Source organism: Anomaloglossus baeobatrachus, chromosome 2 (assembly GCF_048569485.1).
Source record: "Anomaloglossus baeobatrachus isolate aAnoBae1 chromosome 2, aAnoBae1.hap1, whole genome shotgun sequence".
NCBI lineage: Eukaryota > Metazoa > Chordata > Amphibia > Anura > Aromobatidae > Anomaloglossus > Anomaloglossus baeobatrachus.
Window position 1 is genome coordinate 30,223,400 of NC_134354.1, and position 23,260 is coordinate 30,246,659.

At 49.7% G+C, this 23,260-nt stretch overlaps 1 protein-coding gene across 1 annotated transcript in view; it reads right to left on the reverse strand.

Moving 5' to 3' along the window:
* Positions 1–8,228: 8,228 nt before the first annotated feature.
* The window catches only part of LOC142290893 (interferon-induced GTP-binding protein Mx-like), a 58,415-nt gene continuing 43,383 nt past the window's right edge, over positions 8,229–23,260 (reverse strand). The window contains exons 14-17 of the mRNA XM_075334959.1: positions 18,685–18,843; positions 16,646–16,722; positions 16,040–16,252; positions 8,229–8,538 (exon numbers count right to left, since the gene is read on the reverse strand). Of these exons, the coding sequence (XP_075191074.1) occupies positions 8,317–8,538; positions 16,040–16,252; positions 16,646–16,722; positions 18,685–18,843 (671 nt within the window). The 3' untranslated portion in view covers positions 8,229–8,316. The remainder of the gene's footprint in view (positions 8,539–16,039; positions 16,253–16,645; positions 16,723–18,684; positions 18,844–23,260) is intronic.

Consider the following 23,260-nt stretch of genomic DNA (forward strand, 5'->3'; position numbering starts at 1 on the left):
GATCAGTGGGAAAACGAGCCCTACACCATTATCCCCTCCAACTTTGACAATAGTAAGGTATGCCTCATAAGCAAGGATGAAGGCAAGACCTATCAAGCAGTCTCTCGAGACCGCCTGAAAGCGTGCCCTGAATGGTGCAGAATCCAAGGAGAAATGGAAGAAGTACAAGGAAGTCCCCAAAGTCAAGAGAAAGAAGGGGAGATGATCCAAACAATCCTTGGAAAATTCCCCAAAACTTGGACCCGAATAAACAATGCCATAGTGGTACCAGTTTTGACGTTCCCGCAGTTGGTCGAGCCAGAAACAGAAGAGGTTCCGGATCCACCTAAAGAACCGTCCGCTCCAACACGAGATGACACGCCAGCAGTGGAACAGGAGGATCAACCCCCTGTCAGTGGTGAACCTGTCATACCCTTGGCGACTCTTAGACCACATAGGCAATCATCACGCTTACCTATCGGGGTTAGGCCTACCTGTAGTGCTGAGGTAGAAGACACACCAAGTAGTCAGGGGCAAACACCAGAGCTACGCAGGTCTCAACGCAGCACTCGGGGACAACCCCCTCCAAGGTATAGAGAGTCAACTGTATAAGGGAAAAAGCAGGAGTATTTATTAGAATGTAAATAGTTATGCGAAATGTCTGTAATGTTGTGTACAAAATGTTTTTCTTTTTCTTTGATTGCGAAAATGGACAATTGGGCCGCTGGACTATGGGTGGCCAACACCTAAATTGTTCATAGTTAGCACCAGTGTGCTCAACACCCCTGAAGAAAAACCCGTCCGGCGTGCATAAGAGAGGGGTCATCAATGCTCTGACGCACGCCCAGAGCCTACGTTGGGGGTTTGATCGCGGCGGGTCCCCCATGGAGCAGTGTAATGGACACCCGGCAGGGAGCCACACTGGACTCTTATAGTAATGTTTAAGTTTGTAACGTTCAAGTAATGCGCCTCCCATAATGGGATGAAATGTTCTAACATGTTATGTTTGTTTCTACAGTCCGGGAGTACTGAATTTAACTAAGGGGGAGTGTGGCGCCCCAGGACCTGGTCGCCACAACAGCATTGCCCTCCCAAAGGGTTAATGCTGAGCCTGGAAGTAATTGGGAGATCTATTGGCCAGTAAGTTAACACCCAACACAGTTCTCCCTCCGGCCAGCAGGGGGAGCTCTGAACCTGGAACTTCAGGGAGCATTCCTTAAGTCTGGCTGAAGGGAGGAAGTAGTAGTTAGTCTGGAGACAGGAGTGAAAGAGAACAGACGCAGAGTAGTGCTGCCTTGTGGAACTGGGGCCTAGAGCTGGAATAGCTTGGCCCAGTGAAGCAAGAGGTGCAGAGAGGCACAGAGGAGACTCGGACATCGGAGTCTGTGGTTGCCAGGGCATAAAATCCATCCCTGGTAGCTGAATCCGGAGGGCAGGAGAGCTGCAAGCCCCCTGGCCCAGAAGCAAACTGAGGGTACAGCTGCATCCCAAGGGCCTGGTGTGGACTCCAGCAGAGAAGCACCAGAGAGGGCCTGCGCAGTCTACCCCACAGACAAAGGGACGAACCACCAGTCCCAGCAGCAAGAGGGCAATTGCTAACCCAAAGTACAGTGTCCTAAACAGCAAAGAAAGATTAAGGAGTAGGCCTCATACTCAACTGGCCAAAGATCACCCCAGGCACTTCCAGGCCGGCCGGACCATCTTTACCATCTGTGACGGTCTCCCTGGACTAAACTTCTGCCGAGTAAAAGAGGAGAAGGTAAAGAGACTACTGTTTGTGCCTGTTTCTTTCATTGCTTGTCGGCCCTGCACCGTGCTAGTCACACAACACCATAGACTTCCACAAGCACCAACTGTGTCCCGGGGCACTGCTCCACCTGTGGGGAGCAGTACCACCATTGCTGCCACTTCATCACCCCGGAGGCCTTACACAGCAGCGGCGGCTTAATAGCCGCATACCACAGGTGGCGTCACGAACACAAACTTAGTCATCAGCCACATATTCTACTGACACCCACCAGGGCCACGGAGCCGGGCCCAGCCACCATTGACCCCCACCGGACTAGTCCGGCCCGGCACCGGATGTCCCATAGCCCTGGGGTGGGCGAGTCAGATGAATGGGCAGCCATAGTCAGGGTACGCTAGGACCTCTTCTCCAGTCAAGGCCGCTTTCAGCTGATGGAAGGATTCCTCATGCCTGTCCTCCCACACCAGTGGGGCTCCGATGGGTCTACCACCTTTGGTCTGTCCCACGAGGAGGTCTTGCATGGGAGCAGCTATCTTCGTGTACCCCTTGATGAAGCGCCGGTAGTACCCCACCAGACCCAAAAACTGCCTTACTTCCCTCACGGTGGTTGGTCTTGGCCAGTCCTGGATGGCAGTGATCTTCTCAGGGTCGGGGGCAACACCTTCCGCACTCACCACATGCCCCAGGTACTGCACTCTGGGTTTCAGCAGGTGGCACTTGGAGGGCTTCAACTTCATCCCGTATTTGGCAAGGGACGCGAACACCTCGGCTAGGTGCTCCAGATGGGCTTCATACGTCTGAGAGTACACAATCACATCATCCAGATATAACAGGACGGTCTCGAAGTTCAGATGTCCCAGACAGCACTCCATCAGCCGTTGGACGGTTCCAGGGGCATTGCACAGCCCAAACGGCATACTATTGAATTCACAGAGCGCCATTGGGGTGGTGAAGGCGGTTTTCTCCCGGTCTTCCGGGGCCACTGCCACTTGCCAGTACCCACTGGTGAGGTCAAGGGTAGAGAAGTAATTTGCGGTTCTCAGGGCAGCCAAAGACTCTTCAATACGGGGCAGAGGGTAGGCATCTTTATGTGTTATCTGATTGATCTTCCGGTAGTCCACACACATCCGCATGGTACCGTCCTTCTTCTTGACCAGTACCAACGGAGCGGCCCAGGGACTACAGCTTTCCCGAATAACCCCTGCCTCCTTCATATTCCTCAACATATCTTTGGCACACTGGTAATGTGCAGGGGGAATAGGCCTGTACCTCTCTTTGATAGGGGGGTGTTCACTGGTGGGGATGTGGTGTTGGACCCCTTTAATCTGCCCAAAGTCTAGTGGATGTTTACTGAAAACCTATTCATACTCCCGCACCACCCTGTATACCCCGGCTTTGTGATGTGTAGGGGTATCATCAGTGCCCACGTGTAGCTGTTGGTGCCACTCATTTACCTCCCCTTGAGGCGGGGAAGTGCTGGTAGTAGGTGGGGAGACTGGGGGAATGGCTTTGTGGATGGTGTGGGGATCTAGGGTGAGCAGCTTGGCAATGGTGGCATACCGGGGAAGCCTGACTTCTTCCTCCCCACAGTTCAGCACCCTCACGGGCACTCTCCCCTTCTTTACGTCTACCACCCCTCGGGCGGCCATTACAGTGGGCCAGTGCTCGGAGGGGATGGGCTCCATCATGGCAGGGTAGTCACGCCCCTGAGGCCCTACTGCTGCCCTACACCAAATCATCATCTCACTCCTAGGGGGCACAATCAACGGAGCAACATCCATCACTCTCACTCCACCAATCTCTCCTCCTGTTGAGTTTACATGCTGGCGGTACATCAAGGCCCGGATCTCACGCTGCACAGCTCTCTGTCGGCTCCCCGCCGCCGTGGCGGCCAGCTGTTGCAGTAGGGCCAACACATCACCCATTAAGTGCTCCATCACATTGGTTCCTAGCACTATCTTCGGGTTATGATCACTGGGTTCATTCATGATCACAATCATACCCTGGTGTTGCAGTTCAGCTTGCCCCACTGTCATAGCCACCTGTTTATACCCCACTTGGGTCAATGGGAGTCCATTAGCAGCAATTAGCGTTATACTAGTATCTGGGGGTGCCAGCTCGTCTATCCCCCAATACCGCTGGTACAATGTGTATGGTATGGTGGTTACCTTTGATCCAGTGTCCAAGAGAGCCATCACCGGTATGCCGTCCACAGCCACGGGGATGATGGGCCGGGCCCCGATATACCGGTCCCGCCAGTCTGGGGGGCCACGGGGTTCTACTCCTGAGGATTGGCCCGGCGCCCCAGGGGTTGCTCGTTTAACGGGCACTGTCGGAAGTAATGCCCAGGCTTACGGCACTTGTAGCAGGTTGGGGGTCTGCTCCGCGGGTTGTTAGCACTTCTCCGCTGCATCCAGGGGACATCCTCAGGGCTGTCGGCAAGCTGTATCTGTGCTGAAGGCTGAGATCTGGTCAAAGGTTGGAGTGCAGCAAGAATCTTGGCGAGGTCTCCGTCCATGCGACGGACCTGGGCTGCCAGTTCCTCCATAGTGCTGCTTGGGGCTGCAGGTGTTGGAGAGGTTGGTAGGGCAGGGGCCACCACAACGGGGGCCGTCTCAATGGGCCACGGGGCTGGCTCCAAGATTTCTGAAGCTGGGGGCTGTAGTGCTTTAATGGCCCGTTCCTTTAACACAGCAAAGTCCACATCAGGGTGTTCTAGGGCCCAGAGCCGGAGTTGTTTGCGATCCTCAGGGGATCTCATCCCCTGCACAAATTGCTCTACTAGCATCTTGTTGCTGTCCGCCTCATTGATAGGATTCACCCGCTTTAGCGTGCGGAGGGCGGTTTGCAGACGTAAAGCATAGTCCCGAATGCTATCTACAGCCCGTTGCCGGCACTGGTAAAACTGCATCCTCAGCTCAGCTTCACTCCGGGTCTCAAAGGCAGTCTGTAGCTTCTCAAAGATGGTGGCTACAGAGAGCCGGTCCCCCTCGGCCCAGGTCTCCGCCTCCTGCTCAGCCGCACCGGTTAACTGGCCCAGCACTACCGCCGCACGTTGCTTATCGGTCAGGAGGTACAGTTCTAGCAACGGGTTAAGCTTTTTCCGGAAGACCTGTAAAGCATCAGGTTTCCCGTCATACTGCGGTAGCCAGGTAGCTCCGGGCGCATAGGGCAAGGAGAACGGCATCACCTGAGCGAGCGCGGGGGCCACGGCACCTCCCGCCAGCGCGGCCGGGACCTGGGCAGGCCCATTCCCATCCACGGGTGCCACTGCGGCTGCGACCACCGCTCCTCCAGCGGCTCAGACATCTTGTTTCCGTCCCCCTTAGCTTCTTTCCGGCCCCTACTCTATTGGGGCGGGGTTTTGGCCTTCGCGCCTCTGCTACTCGAGAAGACTCTCGAGCGGGAACTTTTCGCACCAAAGATGGCGACTTCTGAAATTTTTCAGCCGGATACCTCCGGCGGTCACAAGGCGCACCTCTACCCAACGGCAGAGCGGTAAGATCCTGTTCGTGACGCCAAGTTGTCGCGGGCGGAGGAGGGGACGCCGCGCTCTCCCTACTGCTCGGGTCCGGCTGGCACTGCGGCCTGCTGCCGCTGCTCGGTGGCTCGAGCGATGGGCCGGATCCCGGGGACTCGAGCGGCGCTCCTCGCCCGTGAGTGAAAAAGGGAATTGGTGTTTTGGGATGGTTTATTGTCCGTGACGCCACCCACGGTTGTGGTGATTTGTTAACACCACCGCTGCTTTGTATGGGGAGCCCGGGAGTGATGGTACAGAGCAGCCAGTTGTTGATGCGCCCCTCCGTGGGTAGGGGTTGTGGTGCTCCCGGGGCCCGGTGATGGGATTGGGATGGTGGACAGGCGGGTATGGGGCCTGTGGAGGTGCAGGGGCGCAGGGACAGCGCTGTGCCGCACGGCACGGAGGTACTCACTCAGCCAGTAAACACGACACAGTTCTCGGTAAACAAACGGCTGGTTGGACGGGTCCCTCGGACGGTTCACGGTGCTGATGTTCCCTGCAGTTAGCGGTGACAGTCTCTTCCCTGCACCTATGAAAGTCTCTTTGGTAGCGATGGGTCCCCACCGGTTACCCGCTCCTCGGCTTCAAGCTGGGCCGAAGGAGCCCTACTTTGCCCGCAGGCGCTGGCCCTGGGAAACTGGTGCCCTGGCGGTGGCGGTGTCTCCCCTTCACGGTCGGGCTGTTGCCTTCAATCGGGACTTGGTTGTTAGGAGACAGACGTCCCCTTCACTGACGGATTTGGCAAATTATGGCGACTCCTAGCCTTCCCGGGATCCGAAAGGCCCCTGCCCTGGTGCTGACTGTTCTTCGTATACTGCTCCAGTACCGCTGGGTCACCACTCGTCCGCGGTCCTTCCAGCAACCTCCAAACAGTCCCACTGCAGACTATCACCGCCGTCTGCTGACCTTGCTGTCACAGTCCGGGGCACACACCCGGACCAGCTTCAGGCTTGCTTAACTGCCACTTCAGCTTTTCTCTTTAGCTCCATTACTACTTCACTGTTTACTCCTTCACTTCCCTAACTGTTCTTCAGCTCTGCCTGAGCTCAACTCCTCCACTCAACAACAACTGCCTGGTTCTTCCCGCCGCCAGGGCTGTGAACTCCTCGGTGGGCGGAGCCAACCGCCTGGCCCACCCCCTGGTGTGGACATCAGCCCCTGGAGGAAGGCAACAAGGATTTTGGTAGCTTAGGTGTACCTGCAGGGAATGTGGGGGTGCGTGTGGTGTTGTGACCTGTGACCCCTGGCTTGCCCAGGGCGTCACATATAGGTGCCGTAGGATCCCTTTTGCCCGCAGGCACTGGCCCTTGGATCTCTAGCCTGTGGCGGTGGCTGTATATCCTCTCTGGGTGGACGGTTGCCTTCAATCGGGACTTGGTTGTTGGGAAACCCCTGGCGTTCCTGTCACATTCGGATTTGACTATTGACGGCGGCTCCAAGCCTGGTCGGGGTCCGATGGCCCTGCCTGTGTGCTTAGCTTCACTCCGTTCCCCGGTCCGGTACCGGCGGGCCGACGCCCGACCCCGGTCCTTATGGCTCTGCGGAATTCCACCAACTCCTGCAGACGGCCACCACCGTCTGCCAACCTTGCTGTTAGTGCCTGGGCTCCAACCCAGACACTCGAAGTGTTTACTCCTCTCACTTTCACCTCCAAAACTAAAACTGACACTTTTCCCGCCTCCAGGCCTGTGAACTCCTCTGTGGGTGAGGCCAACTGCCTGGCTCTGCCCCACCTGGTGTGGACATCAGATCCTGGAGGGAGGCAACGAGGGTATTTGGTTGACTGGTGTAACTGCCTAGGGTGGGGGGGGTGTGTGTTGGTATGTATGTGACTACCTGGCTAGTCCAGGGCGTCACACATGCGCTGACTCTAGGCGCCATTATTTGAAGCATTCACCGCCGACATCTTCAGAATGGCCCATGCCTCACTGCCCACCGCACAGAGCAGCCGGACACAGAGCTAAGCCGCACAGGACAGAGCAGCCCCGCACATTGCCGTATAGAGCAGAGCCGCGCCGCACAGAGCAGCCCCGCACAGAGCCGATCTCCACCGCACAGAGCAGCCCCACCGCATAGAGCAGTCCCATTGCACAAAGCAGCTCTGCACAGAGCCAAGCCGCGTCGTACAGAGCAGCCCCGCTCAGTGCCGCGCTGCATAGAGCAGAGCCACGCCGCACAGAGCAGAGCCGCGCTGGACAGAGCAGCCCCACACAGAGCAGTACTGTGCTGCACAGAGCAGAGCTGCGCCGCACAGAGCAGAGCCGTGCCGGACAGAGCAGAGCCGCGGTGGACAGAGCAGCCTCGCACAGAGCCGATCTCCACCGCACAGAGCAGCCACACCGCACAGAGCAGTCCCATTGCACAGAGCAGCCCTGCACAGAGCCAAACCACGTCGTACAGAGCAGCCCCGCTCAGTGCCGTGCCGCATAGAGCCACGCAGCACAGAGCAGAGCCGCACTGGACAGAGCAGCTCCACACAGACCAGTACTGTGCTGCACAGAGCAGAGCAGCGCCGCACAGAGCACAGCCGCAGCGGACAGAGCAGCCTCGCACAGAGCAGAGCCACGCTGCACAGAGCTGAGCCACGCCACACAGAGTAGAGCCGCGCCACCCGACGCACAGAGCAGCACTGGCAGCACACCGCATAGCATTGCCCCTACCTCCTGTGACCCCTCTTCACTACCCCCCGTAAGCTACATTTGGATTTTAAGACACACCCCTCATTTTCCTCCTAAATTGTTGGGAGGAAAATTTCTTTTATAATTCGAAAAATACGGTACTTTATTATTTAAGTCTTAGAAAAGTTTTGAAATTTGAAAAAAAAAAAAATAAAACAATGTCCATTTTCTGAGAACCACACTTTTGTTTTTTCTCTTTTCAAAGAAATTTTTTTTTCCAAATGCAGTAAAATTGCAAAAAAAAATTGCCACAAAGGTTTTTGAAGGGTTTTATTTACCAGATTCACTATATGGTAAAACTGACCTGGCATTACGATTCCCCATGTCGGTACGAGTTCGTAGATACCAAACATGTATAGATTTATACATTATTATTTTTTTCCATCACTAATTCAAAATTTTTGTAAGCGTTCCCGGGCCAGCTTGAGCCGCTGAATCTGATCCTTCAGCCTCTGTCTATCTCCGCACAGGCCGTCCCTTTCTACTAACAGGTCCGTCTTGTTTCGTTCTTCCAGAAGTCGGATCATTTCATTTTGTAATTGGTCCTTAAGCTCATGTAGGATGAAATGCTGAATAATCAGAGGGACCTGATTGGCCAAACGAGTGGTCGTGTTCTGGAAGAGAAAGAAAGACCAATTTGAATTTGCATGTTTTTTGTGTTTTTTTCCTTTGATTTTTACCTGGATTTTAATAATGCACATCCAATTCACAACAATGTGATGTAGACTTACTGGCCTTATACAAGAAGTGAATCCCAATTTTAGCAGATTCATTCATTCTCAGAAACCTAAATACTCATCATAAAATCTATCTGCACAGTGAAATGAGGCAGAGAACAGGAGAAAAACAAGCAAGGAGTCACTGAAAGAACAGACAGTTCTAATATCACAACAGTAGAAGAAACAAGAATATACCCTACACATGCTAAAACTGACAGATCCTCTATATACTACACCACACAGGAGAGCTGACAGATCCTCTATATACTACACCACACAGGAGAGCTGACAGATCCTCTATATACTACACCACACAGGAGAGCTGACAGATCCTCTATATACTACACCACACAGGAGAGCTGACACATCCTCTATATACTACACCACACAGGAGAGCTGACAGATCCTCTATATACTACACCACACAGGAGAGCTGACAGACCCTCTATATACTACACCACACAGGAGAGCTGACAGATCCTCTATATACTACACCACACAGGAGAGCTGACAGATCCTCTATATACTACACCACACAGGAGAGCTGACAGATCCTCTATATACTACACAACACAGGAGAGCTGACACATCCTCTATATACTACACCACACAGGAGAGCTGACAGATCCTCTATATACTACACCACACAGGAGAGCTGACAGACCCTCTATATACTACACCACACAGGAGAGCTGACACATCCTCTATATACTACACCACACAGGAGAGCTGACAGATCCTCTATATACTACACCACACAGGAGAGCTGACACATCCTCTATATACTACACCACACAGGAGAGCTGACAGTTCCTCTATATACTACACCACACAGGAGAGCTGACACATCCTCTATATACTACACCACACAGGAGAGCTGACAGATCCTCTATATACTACACCACACAGGAGAGCTGACAGATCCTCTATATACTACACCACACAGGAGAGCTGACAGATCCTCTATATACTACACCACACAGGAGAGCTGACAGATCCTCTATATACTACACCACACAGGAGAGCTGACAGATCCTCTATATACTACACCACACAGGAGAGCTGACAGATCCTCTATATACTACACCACACAGGAGAGCTGACAGATCCTCTATATACTACACCACACAGGAGAGCTGACAGATCCTCTATATACTACACCACACAGGAGAGCTGACAGATCCTCTATATACTACACCACACAGGAGAGCTGACAGATCCTCTATATACTACACAACACAGGAGAGCTGACACATCCTCTATATACTACACCACACAGGAGAGCTGACAGACCCTCTATATACTACACCACACAGGAGAGCTGACAGATCCTCTATATACTACACCACACAGGAGAGCTGACACATCCTCTATATACTACACCACACAGGAGAGCTGACAGATCCTCTATATACTACACCACACAGGAGAGCTGACAGATCCTCTATATACTACACAACACAGGAGAGCTGACACATCCTCTATATACTACACCACACAGGAGAGCTGACAGACCCTCTATATACTACACCACACAGGAGAGCTGACAGATCCTCTATATACTACACCACACAGGAGAGCTGACAGATCCTCTATATACTACACCACACAGGAGAGCTGACAGATCCTCTATACACTACACCACACAGGAGAGCTGACAGATCCTCTATATACTACACCACACAGGAGAGCTGACAGATCCTCTATATACTACACCACACAGGAGAGCTGACAGATCCTCTATATACTACACCACACAGGAGAGCTGACAGATCCTATATATACTACACCACACAGGAGAGCTGAAAGATCCTCTATATACTACACCACACAGGAGAGCTGACAGATCCTCTATACACTACACCACACAGGAGAGCTGACAGACCCTCTATATACTACACCACACAGGAGAGCTGACACATCCTCTATATACTACACCACACAGGAGAGCTGACAGATCCTCTATATACTACACCACACAGGAGAGCTGATAGATCCTCTATATACTACACCACACAGGAGAGCTGACGGATCCTCTATATACTACACCACACAGGAGAGCTGACAGATCCTCTATATACTACACCACACAGGAGAGCTGACAGATCCTCTATATACTACACCACACAGGAGAGCTGACAGATCCTCTATATACTACACCACACAGGAGAGCTGACAGATCCTCTATACACTACACCACACAGGAGAGCTGACAGACCCTCTATATACTACACCACACAGGAGAGCTGACACATCCTCTATATACTACACCACACAGGAGAGCTGACAGATCCTCTATATACTACACCACACAGGAGAGCTGATAGATCCTCTATATACTACACCACACAGGAGAGCTGACGGATCCTCTATATACTACACCACACAGGAGAGCTGACAGATACTCTGTATACTACACCCCACAGGAGAGCTGACAGATCCTCTATATACTACACCACACAGGAGAGCTGACAGATCCTCTATATACTACACCACACAGGAGAACTGACACATCCTCTATATACTACACCACACAGGAGAGCTGACAGATCCTCTATATACTACACCACACAGGAGAGCTGACACATCCTCTATATACTACACCACACAGGAGAGCTGACAGATCCTCTATATACTACACCACACAGGAGAACTGACACATCCTCTATATACTACACCACACAGGAGAGCTGACAGATCCTCTATATACTACACCACACAGGAGAGCTGACACATCCTCTATATACTACACCACACAGGAGAGCTGACAGATCCTCTATATACTACACCACAAAGGAGAGCTGACAGATCCTCTATATACTACACCACACAGGAGAGCTGACAGATCCTCTATATACTACACCACACAGGAGAGCTGACAGATCCTCTATATACTACACCACACAGGAGAGCTGACAGATCCTCTATATACTACACCACAAAGGAGAGCTGACACATCCTCTATATACTACACCACAAAGGAGAGCTGACAGATCCTCTATATACTACACCACACAGGAGAGCTGACAGATCCTCTATATACTACATCACAAAGGAGAGCTGACAGATCCTCTATATACTACACCACACAGGAGAGCTGACAGATCCTCTATATACTACACCACACAGGAGAGCTGACAGATCCTCTATATACTACACCACACAGGAGAGCTGACAGATCCTCTATACACTACAGCACACAGGAGAGCTGACGGATCCTCTATATACTACACCACACAGGAGAGCTGACACATCCTCTATATACTACACCACACAGGAGAGCTGACAGATCCTCTATACACTACACCACACAGGAGAGCTGACAGATCCTCTATATACTACACCACACAGGAGAGCTGACACATCCTCTATATACTACACCACACAGGAGAGCTGACAGATCCTCTATATATTACACCACACAGGAGAGCTGACAGATCCTCTATATATTACACCACACAGGAGAGCTGACAGATCCTCTATATACTACACCACACAGGAGAGCTGACACATCCTCTATATACTACACCACACAGGAGAGCTGACAGATCCTCTATATACTTCACCACACAGGAGAGCTGACAGATCCTCTATATACTACACCACACAGGAGAGCTGACAGATCCTCTATATACTACACCACACAGGAGAGCTGACAGACCCTCTATATACTACACCACACAGGAGAGCTGACAGATCCTCTATATACTACACCACACAGGAGAGCTGACAGATCCTCTATACACTACACCACACAGGAGAGCTGACACATCCTCTATATACTACACCACACAGGAGAGCTGACAGATCCTCTATATACTACACCACACAGGAGAGCTGACACATCCTCTATATACTACACCACACAGGAGAACTGACAGATCCTCTATACACTACACCACACAGGAGAGCTGACACATCCTCTATATACTACACCACACAGGAGAGCTGACAGATCCTCTATATACTACACCACACAGGAGAGCTGACACATCCTCTATATACTACACCACACAGGAGAGCTGACAGATCCTCTATATACTACACCACACAGGAGAACTGACACATCCTCTATATACTACACCACACAGGAGAGCTGACAGATCCTCTATATACTACACCACACAGGAGCACTGACAGATCCTCTATATACTACACAACACAGGAGAGCTGACAGATCCTCTATATACTACACCACACAGGAGAGCTGACAGATCCTCTATATACTACACCACACAGGAGCACTGACAGATCCTCTATATACTACACAACACAGGAGAGCTGACAGATCCTCTATATACTACACCACACAGGAGAGCTGACAGATCCTCTATATACTACACCACACAGGAGAGCTAACAGATCCTCTATATACTACACCACACAGGAGAGCTGACAGATCCTCTATATACTACACCACACAGGAGAGGTGACAGATCCTCTATATACTACACCACACAGGAGAGCTGACAGATCCTCTATATACTACACCACACAGGAGAGCTGACAGATCCTCTATATACTACACCACACAGGAGAGCTGACAGATCCTCTATATACTACACCACACAGGAGAGCTGACACATCCTCTGTATACTACACCACACAGGAGAGCTGACAGATCCTCCATATACTACACCACACAGAAGAGCTGACAGATCCTCTATATACTACACCACACAGGAGAGCTGACACCTCCTCTATATACTACACCACACAGGAGAGCTGACAGATCCTCTATATACTACACCACACAGGAGAGCTGACAGATCCTCTATATACTACACCACACAGGAGAGCTGACAGATCCTCTATATACTACACCACACAGGAGAGCTGACAGATCCTCTATATACTACACCACACAGGAGAGCTGACAGATCCTCTATATACTACACCACACAGGAGAGCTGACAGATCCTCTGTATACTACACCACACAGGAGAGCTGACAGATCCTCTATATACTACACCACACAGGAGAGCTGACAGATCCTCTATATACTACAACACACAGGAGAGCTGACAGATCCTCTATATACTACACCACATAGGAGAGCTGACAGATCCTCTATATATTACACCGCACAGGAGAGCTGACAGATCCTCTATATACTACACCACACAGGAGAGCTGACACATCCTCTATACACTACACCACACAGGAGAACTGACATATCCTCTATATACTACACCACACAGGAGAGCTGACAGATCCTCTATATACTACACCACACAGGAGAGGAGACAGATCCTCTATATACTACACCACACAGGAGAGCTGACAGATCCTCTATATACCACACCACACAGGAGACCTGACAGATCCTCTATATACTACACCACACAGGAGAGCTGACAGATCCTCTATATACTACACCACACAGGAGAGCTGACACATCCTCTATATACTACACCACACAGGAGAACTGACATATCCTCTATATACTACACCACACAGGAGAGCTGACAGATACTCTGTATACTACACCCCACAGGAGAGCTGACAGATCCTCTATATACTACACCACACAGGAGAGCTGACAGATCCTCTATATACTACAACACACAGGAGAGCTGACAGATCCTCTATATACTACACCACACAGGAGAGCTGACAGATCCTCTATATATTACACCACACAGGAGAGCTGACAGATCCTCTATATACTACACCACACAGGAGAGGAGACAGATCCTCTATATACTACACCACACAGGAGAGCTGACAGATCCTCTATATACCACACCACACAGGAGACCTGACAGATCCTCTATATACTACACCACACAGGAGAGCTGACACATCCTCTATATACTACACCACACAGGAGAACTGACATATCCTCTATATACTACACCACACAGGAGAGCTGACAGATACTCTGTATACTACACCCCACAGGAGAGCTGACAGATCCTCTATATACTACACCACACAGGAGAGCTGACAGATCCTCTATATACTACACCACACAGGAGAGCTGACAGATCCTCTATATACTACACCACACAGGAGAGCTGACAGATCCTCTATATATTACACCACACAGGAGAGCTGACAGATCCTCTATATACTACACCACACAGGAGAGGAGACAGATCCTCTATATACTACACCACACAGGAGAGCTGACAGATCCTCTATATACTACACCACACAGGAGAGCTGACAGATCCTCTATATACTACACCACACAGGAGAGCTGACACATCCTCTATATACTACACCACACAGGAGAACTGACATATCTTCTATATACTACACCACACAGGAGAGCTGACAGATACTCTGTATACTACACCCCACAGGAGAGCTGACAGATCCTCTATATACTACACCACACAGGAGAGCTGACTGATCCTCTATATACACTACACCACACAGGAGAGCTGACAGATCCTCTATATACTACACCACACAGGAGAGCTGACAGATCCTCTATATAGTACACCACACAGGAGAGCTGACAGATCCTCTATATACTACACCACACAGGAGAGCTGACAGATCCTCTATATAGTACACCACACAGGAGAGCTGACACATCCTCTATATAGTACACCACACAGGAGAGCTGACAGATCCTCTATATACTACACCACACAGGAGAGCTGACAGATCCTCTACATACTACACCACACAGGAGAGCTGACAGATCCTCTATATACTTCACCACACAGGAGAGCTGACAGATCCTCTATATACTACACCACACAGGAGAGCTGACAGATCCTCTACATACTACACCACACAGGAGAGCTGACAGATCCTCTATATACCACACCACACAGGAGACCTGACAGATCCTCTATATACTACACCACACAGGAGAGCTGACAGATCCTCTATGTATTACACCACACAGGAGAGCTGACAGATCCTCTATATACTACACCACACAGGAGAACTGACAGATCCTCTATATACTACACCACACAGGAGAGCTGACAGATCCTCTATATACTACATCACACAGGAGAACTGACAGATCCTTTATATACTACACCACACTGGAGAGCTGACAAATTCTCTATATACTACACCACACAGGAGCGCTGACAGATCCTCTATATACTACACCACACAGGAGAGCTGACAGATCCTCTATATAGCACACCACACAGGAGAGCTGACAGATCCTCTATATACTACACCACACAGGAGAGCTGACAGATCCTCTATATACTACACCACACAGGAGAGCTGACAGATCCTCTATATACTACACCATACAGGAGAGCTGACAGATCCTCTATATACTACACCACACAGGAGAGCTGACAGATCCTCTATATACTACATGTTTTCCAGTTTTTGACATTTATAAGGAATAAACTGTGAGTCCTTTGGCTATACTGATATTTGTATATAATTCTGTATTCTAGTATCTTACCTGAAAGTAAGCCTCCAGATGGCAGGAGAGTTCACTCATTGACAGCTGCCTTTGGTCATGTGGGACTTTACCTTTCTCTGCAGCTCTTACAGCTGACAAGGCCTCACAGTACAGAGTGTCCTGGCAATGAATAATTTTCTCCATTTTGAATTGTAAAGTGATTGTCACCTCGGCATCTTTTTTCTGCTTGTGAGAAATATCTTCGATTTTATCCTTGGAACAAGATAGAAAAGACAGTGCAAATATGAAATATAAATGGAAATGACTGCAGTCACTTTTATGTGACATTAGATTGTTTACTCTTAGCAGTACGCAATATACACACAGTCAGGACTCCCCTATATTACCAGCTTATCCATTTTTTCTAATAGAATATTGAGAGAAGCAGGAAAAGTTACTAGCAGGCACATGAGCGCTGGTATGGACATGAGATCAAGGAGGTAACGTGACAACCAGTCGAGCAGGCAATACAGGCAGATCCTGACTGTGTGAATATTACACACTGTTAGGATTTGTCAATCTGTCGTCACATTAAGTGAATGCAGAAAGTTGTGGCAAGCCCAGAAAACCCCTATAATGTAGACTAAAAATATATGTAAACCTTACCGTGGCAGCGAAGCAAAGATTTTCAAACTGATCGAAACATTTGGATGCTACATCTTTAAAACATTTTTGAATGAGTTCTAGAAAAATAAAAAGGGAAATGTATCAATTAAATGTTGTGCACGATATTTATAGAGCAGACAGAAATTTGACTTAATATTAAAGTATTTTTCCATCCGAATACTAAAGCGATAAAATTGTTAACACAGATTTTTTTTTTTACTAGATAGCAAATACACAAAGACAAGTAGCATGCGATGTTGAAGGTAAAATGGTAATTGGTGCACTAGGCCGATCTCCTGGTTTGGAGGTAGCACTGGCTCAGAGGCAAGTGCTGATGGTATTTATGGGAAAAGGAGTGGCAAAATATGTGGTGTAGGAATTTTGGATGTATGTCGGTTCACTAAAACAATTACTTATCTTGTAAGAGGATCTGTCATGAGGTCACAAGTAGCCAGTTTTTGCTCTTACTTTATTCACACTCCTCGTCTGAGTATTCTATTTTTTTCAGGCTCCTCGGGGGCGTGTGTCTTGCTAAATTCTCCTAAAAAAGGGGCTGAAAGCCCTTACTTACAAAGCGCTCACTGATATCCTAATCAGGCACTAATGCTAAGATTCTTTATAGCAAGATACTATTTATTTTAATAGCACATGAATAATCAATGGTACATAGGCATCAGAACTACTTTATAGTCATAGAATCTTATACAACAACAGAAATATGCATCAACATTACCGTTATGTTGTAGCAATCCTTTCTCATCGGAGGGACTCGATTAGTGAGGAGGAAAAACAACCCGGCCTCTTGCATCACAGGAGTAGTGCGTACACTTCAGCGTCCTGGAAAGGTTACCTAATCTCACCAATCGAGTCTTGGCTTTTTATAGGAAACTTTGTACGTCGTGTGCACTGAGTGGTGAATTGGTGACCAGCATGTAACAGCTGAGTCATGTTCATGTAACTTGACCACAAGCTGCTGTGGGCACCAGTAGCTTCCTGCAAATTTTGCCAGTTGACCACTGCCCAACCACAGTTTCCTGGAGATATTGCAAGGAGCCGTGAATTTTACATTCCAGCTTCCTTACACCTGTTGTCAACTAACCACGAGTTTTCTGACTGTTGGAACTGTAAACGTTACTTCCTCATAATCGTGGTTTCTTCAAGATCTGTCTGACACGTATTCTTCATCATGGTAAAAATGGGTCAGCCAGAGGACATCTCTCACTGATACTGAATTATGGATAGATCAAATAATATCTGGGATCACTCCTATCTTTTGATTATGATTCCTATCTAATCACACTCATTCTTTCAGTCATATCACATTGGTATCACAGCGTGTCTTTAGACTGCACTTCATTCTTAAGCTGTGAGACATGCCCTTTTGTAAAAATTAGCAGTAACTAAAAAGGACCATATCTCTGGAACTGTATGGTGGATTTTAAAACAACAAAAAGCAGAATATTCAGGGAAAAAGTAGGACTAAAATAAGAAAAAAAAATGGACACTTTGACCTTCTGACGGGTCCTTTTTAATTATTTTTACAGCATTTTTTTAATATAAATTTGTATTAATATTGTAATGTTGTTTCAGTTACTGTAGAAAAAAAAATGATTTGCCATTTTATGATGCCATGAAGTATTTGAGGCACAGACTTTACTAATGATATTAATGTACATGAAGCTGGTTCCGATTCTCTAGAAGAGCAGTTGACAGAATTGGAGGATGGGGTCGCGATCATTTTTCAGACCTGGAGCCTAGGAGGACCCAAATGGTCCCATTGGCCCATATGGCAGTGCTGATAAAATTAAAGTTGGGGGCTGTGATGGAGATTTCGAGCTATGCCAATGAAGACCACCAACATGAGAAGAATCACTGCCCACATCCTAGCGCCACCTTCATCGCAACTACTCTCAGATGTGCAAAAGAGCTCTGTACACAAAACGAATGAACATATGTAATCCAGAATATTTGCAAAATTGCTTTTGTAATATTCACAAGCATAAAACACGTTGACTGTTTCCTTCCCGGAATTGTCTTACCAGTGACTTCCCGCAGCAGATTTACCGCCGGTTCCTGGAACATCACTATATGTTTCCTCATAATGTTCTCAAATTTCTGGTAGTTGATGAAGCCGAGGAGCTCACGGCCCCGATACTGATTGTCGTAGACGTCCCTTTCTTGTCTCATCTTATTCACAACTGCAAAATGAAGACTTAGTTAGTTCAATGATAAATAATCTTTGGAGGGCTCCACCATTGGGACCTCTACGATCACTATGTCCACATCACTGTGTCCACATCAGTGGAAAGGAGATTGAATGAAGGAGTAGTTGAGGTAGAAAAAGAAGGCGTTTTTGTATGTCCTAAGTTTCTGGAGTTTTTGTATGTCCTACGGGCAATCTACATAGTTTTAAGTCAGGGTTCCCCAAGTCCAGTCCTCGAGGGCCGCCAACAGTGCATGTTTTCAGGATTTCCATAGCATTGCATGGGTGTTGGAATCATCAACTGTGCAGGTGATTAAATTATCACCTGTGCAATACTAAGGAAATCCTGAAAACCTGCACTGTTGGCGGCCCTCGAGGACTGGAGTTGGGGACCCATGTTTTAAGTAATTTATTTTCATTCTTTTTTGGGAAGACTGGAAAAAAAAGAAAAGACATTTTAGATTTTTTTTTACATCAAGAAGCTTATATTAAACCAGACCTGGGCAAGGGGCAGCCCACAGGCCAGATGCGGCCAGCCTACTGTCTGTGACCGGCCCGCCCATCTTGCTGAGAGTCGGAGGCGTGGCCTGAACTACAATTTTATGCCTTATACCCGCTCTCACTGCCGGGAACTATGTATCCAGCACTCTGCCGGTTACACCCCCTCTTGCTGCGGGTCATGCCCCCTCTGGATGCTGATCACACTCTCTGGATGCCTTCTATGGCATCTATGCTGCTAGCCACACCCCATTTTGCTGTCGTTCAGGCCCCCTCAATGCTGGACACACACTCCTCGGATGCTTTCCTTGTCCTCTCCTCCTCCTGCTCTGTCGATGCTGGCCACGCCCCCTTTGCATGCCTCTTCTACCCAGTGATCCTCATGTGAAACACCTGCGCTGGGGCCAGCAGGGATGGCATGGTCACCGGGCCGGTGGTATTCGGGGTCAGGCTGTGAGTGGCCCAACCCGGCTTCCGTGACTCCAGTGGGTTTCAATAAAAGGAAAGTCCGATAGTCAGTCCGGTGTGACAAGAGGGATGGAAGGAGGGTAACGGGGTTCCTGGGGAGCTTGCCATCGCTCACGGTGGCCACTGAGGTCTTGGCCTTCTCTGCCACCACTCTCCCACAGGAAACGGTATGGGACGGGGACGTGGGATGCTAGCAGCGCCACCGGTGGTATGTGGCCAGGTGTTCAGCCGCCGCTGCACAGTCTCTCTCCGGGGCAGGTGTTATAAGCAGCCAGATGGAATCGTTCCCCACGGGTGGAGTGGGGGAGCCCTGGGAGGTTAATGAGACCCAGGGCAACAGTCCTCAAGGACACCGGGGGCACAGGGCGGTGGCATTACTCACACCAGTCACAGAGTGCAGTTCCAGTTTCTCTTTATTTAAAGTCCGTTCCACATCGCACCCGGGTGCTGGTCCTCACCGCCTGTAGCCTCTGGTCGGTCCCGGGCAGGTAGGAGGAAGGGGTCCTGTAAGGTGATCTGGGGGTCCCTCTCTTTCGGTGCGTTAATGGTATCCCCGTGGTATGGAGCATCTTGGGGACCCGCCGCCATTCTGTCTCTCTCTCTTGCCCGGTAGCGTACACCTTAACCGCCACCAGGTACAACATTCTCAAAGATCCCCAGTCCTTGGCTCCATCCCCTTCCTCAAGATGTTATCAGCCCTGGTCTTGTGGCATCTCCTCAGCAGGAGCTGCTCTCTGGAGGACTGCACTCTCTCGCAGCCTCTGACGTTCTGTCTAAGGCTTTGTGCGCACTAGAACTGTGAAGTTTCTCAAGAAAATTTCTTGAGAAACTTCTGGGAGTGGAAGATTTCCGGACCTCCGGAAAAAATCCGCACCGATTAGCCGCGAATTACCCGCGGATGTTTCCCTGCGGATTTTTATGAATGGATAAGTGCAAATCCGGGGGTAATCCGCAGGAAATAATGAACATGCTCATTTTCTCAAGAAAGTTTCTCGAGAACATTTTCTCAAGAAACTTTCCTTGAGAAAAATCCGCAGTGTGCGCACAGCTATTTTTTTTTCACATAGGATTTGCTGGGAAATGTCTGCACAAAGATTGCAGACATTTCTCAAGAAATTTCTGCAGCAAATCCGCGGGTAAATCCGCGGGCAAAACGGCCTAGTGTGCACAGAGCCTTAAACTTCAGTCTGCTCTGCACTAAACTCACTCATTCAGGCCCCCCTCCCCTTGGGTTGTCATGGGGACCAGCAACCTGCTCATTAAGGAGACAGGATGAGTCATGCAGGCTCAAACTACATGCTGAAGAATTTTTAACTTCTTCCTGCCAGTGTGTGTATGTGGAATCTTCTCCCCCTGCCCGGGAAAAATGGGGTAATATTTAATGCCCTGTAACGACCGGCTGCAGGGGCGTTACACATGTGACCGGCTCATCTCCACAGCGGCCACTTCAAAAACGTCTGTTCTGCAAACTGAGGTAATGTGCAGCAGTAGCAGCAGGAAGAGTGCAAAGTGGCTGCAGGAGGGGGGAGCAGGGAAGCAGCACTTGTGTCTTCTCAAGTCCCCCTGTGCCTGCAATAGAGGAAGCAGACACAAAGGGGACTCAGAGAAGGCAGCCAGAGGAGCCCTCAGGCTCTGCTGCACTGCTGCCTACCTGTGCCCTCAGCATCCCCAGGGCCAGTATGCATGCCCCACTGGCCACCACTGTCAGTATGCATGCCCCACTGGCCACCACTGTCAGTATGCATGCCCCACTGGCCACCACTGTCAGTATGTATGCCCAACTGGCCACCACTGTCAGTATACATGCCGCACTGGCCACCACTGTCAGTATGCATGCCGCACTGTCCACCACTGTCAGTATGTATGCCCCACTGGCCACCAGTGTCAGTATGCATGCCCCACTGGCCACCACTGTCAGTATGCATGCCGCACTGGCCACCACTGTCAGTATGCATGCCCCACTGGCCACCACTGTCAGTATGCATGCCCCACTGGCCACCACTATCAGTATGCATGCTCCACTGGCCACCACTGTCAGTATGCATGCCCCACTGGCCACCACTGTCAGTATGCATGCCCCACTAGCCACCACTGTCAGTATGCATGCCCCACTAGCCACCACTGTCAGTATGCATGCCCCACTTGCCACCACTGTCAGTATGCATGCCCCACTTGCCACCACTGTCAGTATGCATGCCCCACTGGCCACCCTTGTGTCAGTATGCATGCCCCATTGGCCACCACTGTCAGTATGCATGCCCCACTGGCCACCACTGTCAGTATGCATGCCCCATTGGCCACCACTGTCAGTATGCATGCCCCACTGGCCACCACTGTCAGTATGCATGCCCCACTGGCCACCACTGTCAGTATGCATGCCCCACTGGCCACCACTGTCAGTATGCATGCCCCACTGGCCACCACTGTCAGTATGCATGCCCCACTGGTCAGCACTGTCAGTATGCATGCCCCATTGGCCACCACTGTCAGTATGTATGCCCCACTGGCCACCACTGTCAGTATGTATGCCCCACTGGCCACCACTGTCAGTATGTATGCCCCACTGGCCACCACTGTCAGTATGTATGCCCCACTGGCCACCACTGTCAGTATGTATGCCCCACTTACCACCACGGTCAGTATGTATGCTCCATTGGCCACCAGGGCCAGTATGTATGCTCCACAGGCCACCAGGGCCAGTATGTATGCTCCACAGGCCACCAGGGCCAGTATGTATGCTCCACAGGCCACCAGGGCCAGTATGTATGCTCCACAGGCCACCAGGGCCAGTATGTATGCTCCACAGGCCACCAGGGCCAGTATGTATGCTCCACAGGCCCCAGTAATGCCCCCCACATTTTCATTGAATCTTTGTATTGTTTAACTTACTGTTTGTTTATGAAGGGATAGTATATATACTATATACAGTATTTGGGTAGAACGTAGCTAATTATATTAGTCCGGCCCTCTAAAACCATCCCAATTTCTCATGCGGCCCCATGGGAAAATTAATTGCCCACCCCTGTATTAAACCAACTGACAATATACATATCTAAACAACTTGTAATCACAAGTACATTTTAAGGATTAGAAGTATACATAACCCTTAAGGGGGCTTTACACGCAACGATATCACTAAGAAGATGTCATTGGGGTCATGGAATACGTGACGCATATCCGGTCTCGTTAGCGACGTTGTTGCTTGTGAAACGTACGAGCGACCGCTAACAATCAAAAATACTCACCTTATCGTTGATTGTTGACACGTCGTTCTAATCCCAAATATCGTTGCTGCTTTTGGACGCAGGTGGTTCGTCGTTCCTGAGGCAGCACACATCGCTACGTGTGACACCTCAGGAACGACAAACAACACCGTACCTGCGTCCTCCGGCAACGAGGTGGGCGTGACTTTCCTGCAGCTGCTCTCCGCCCCTCCGCTTCTATTG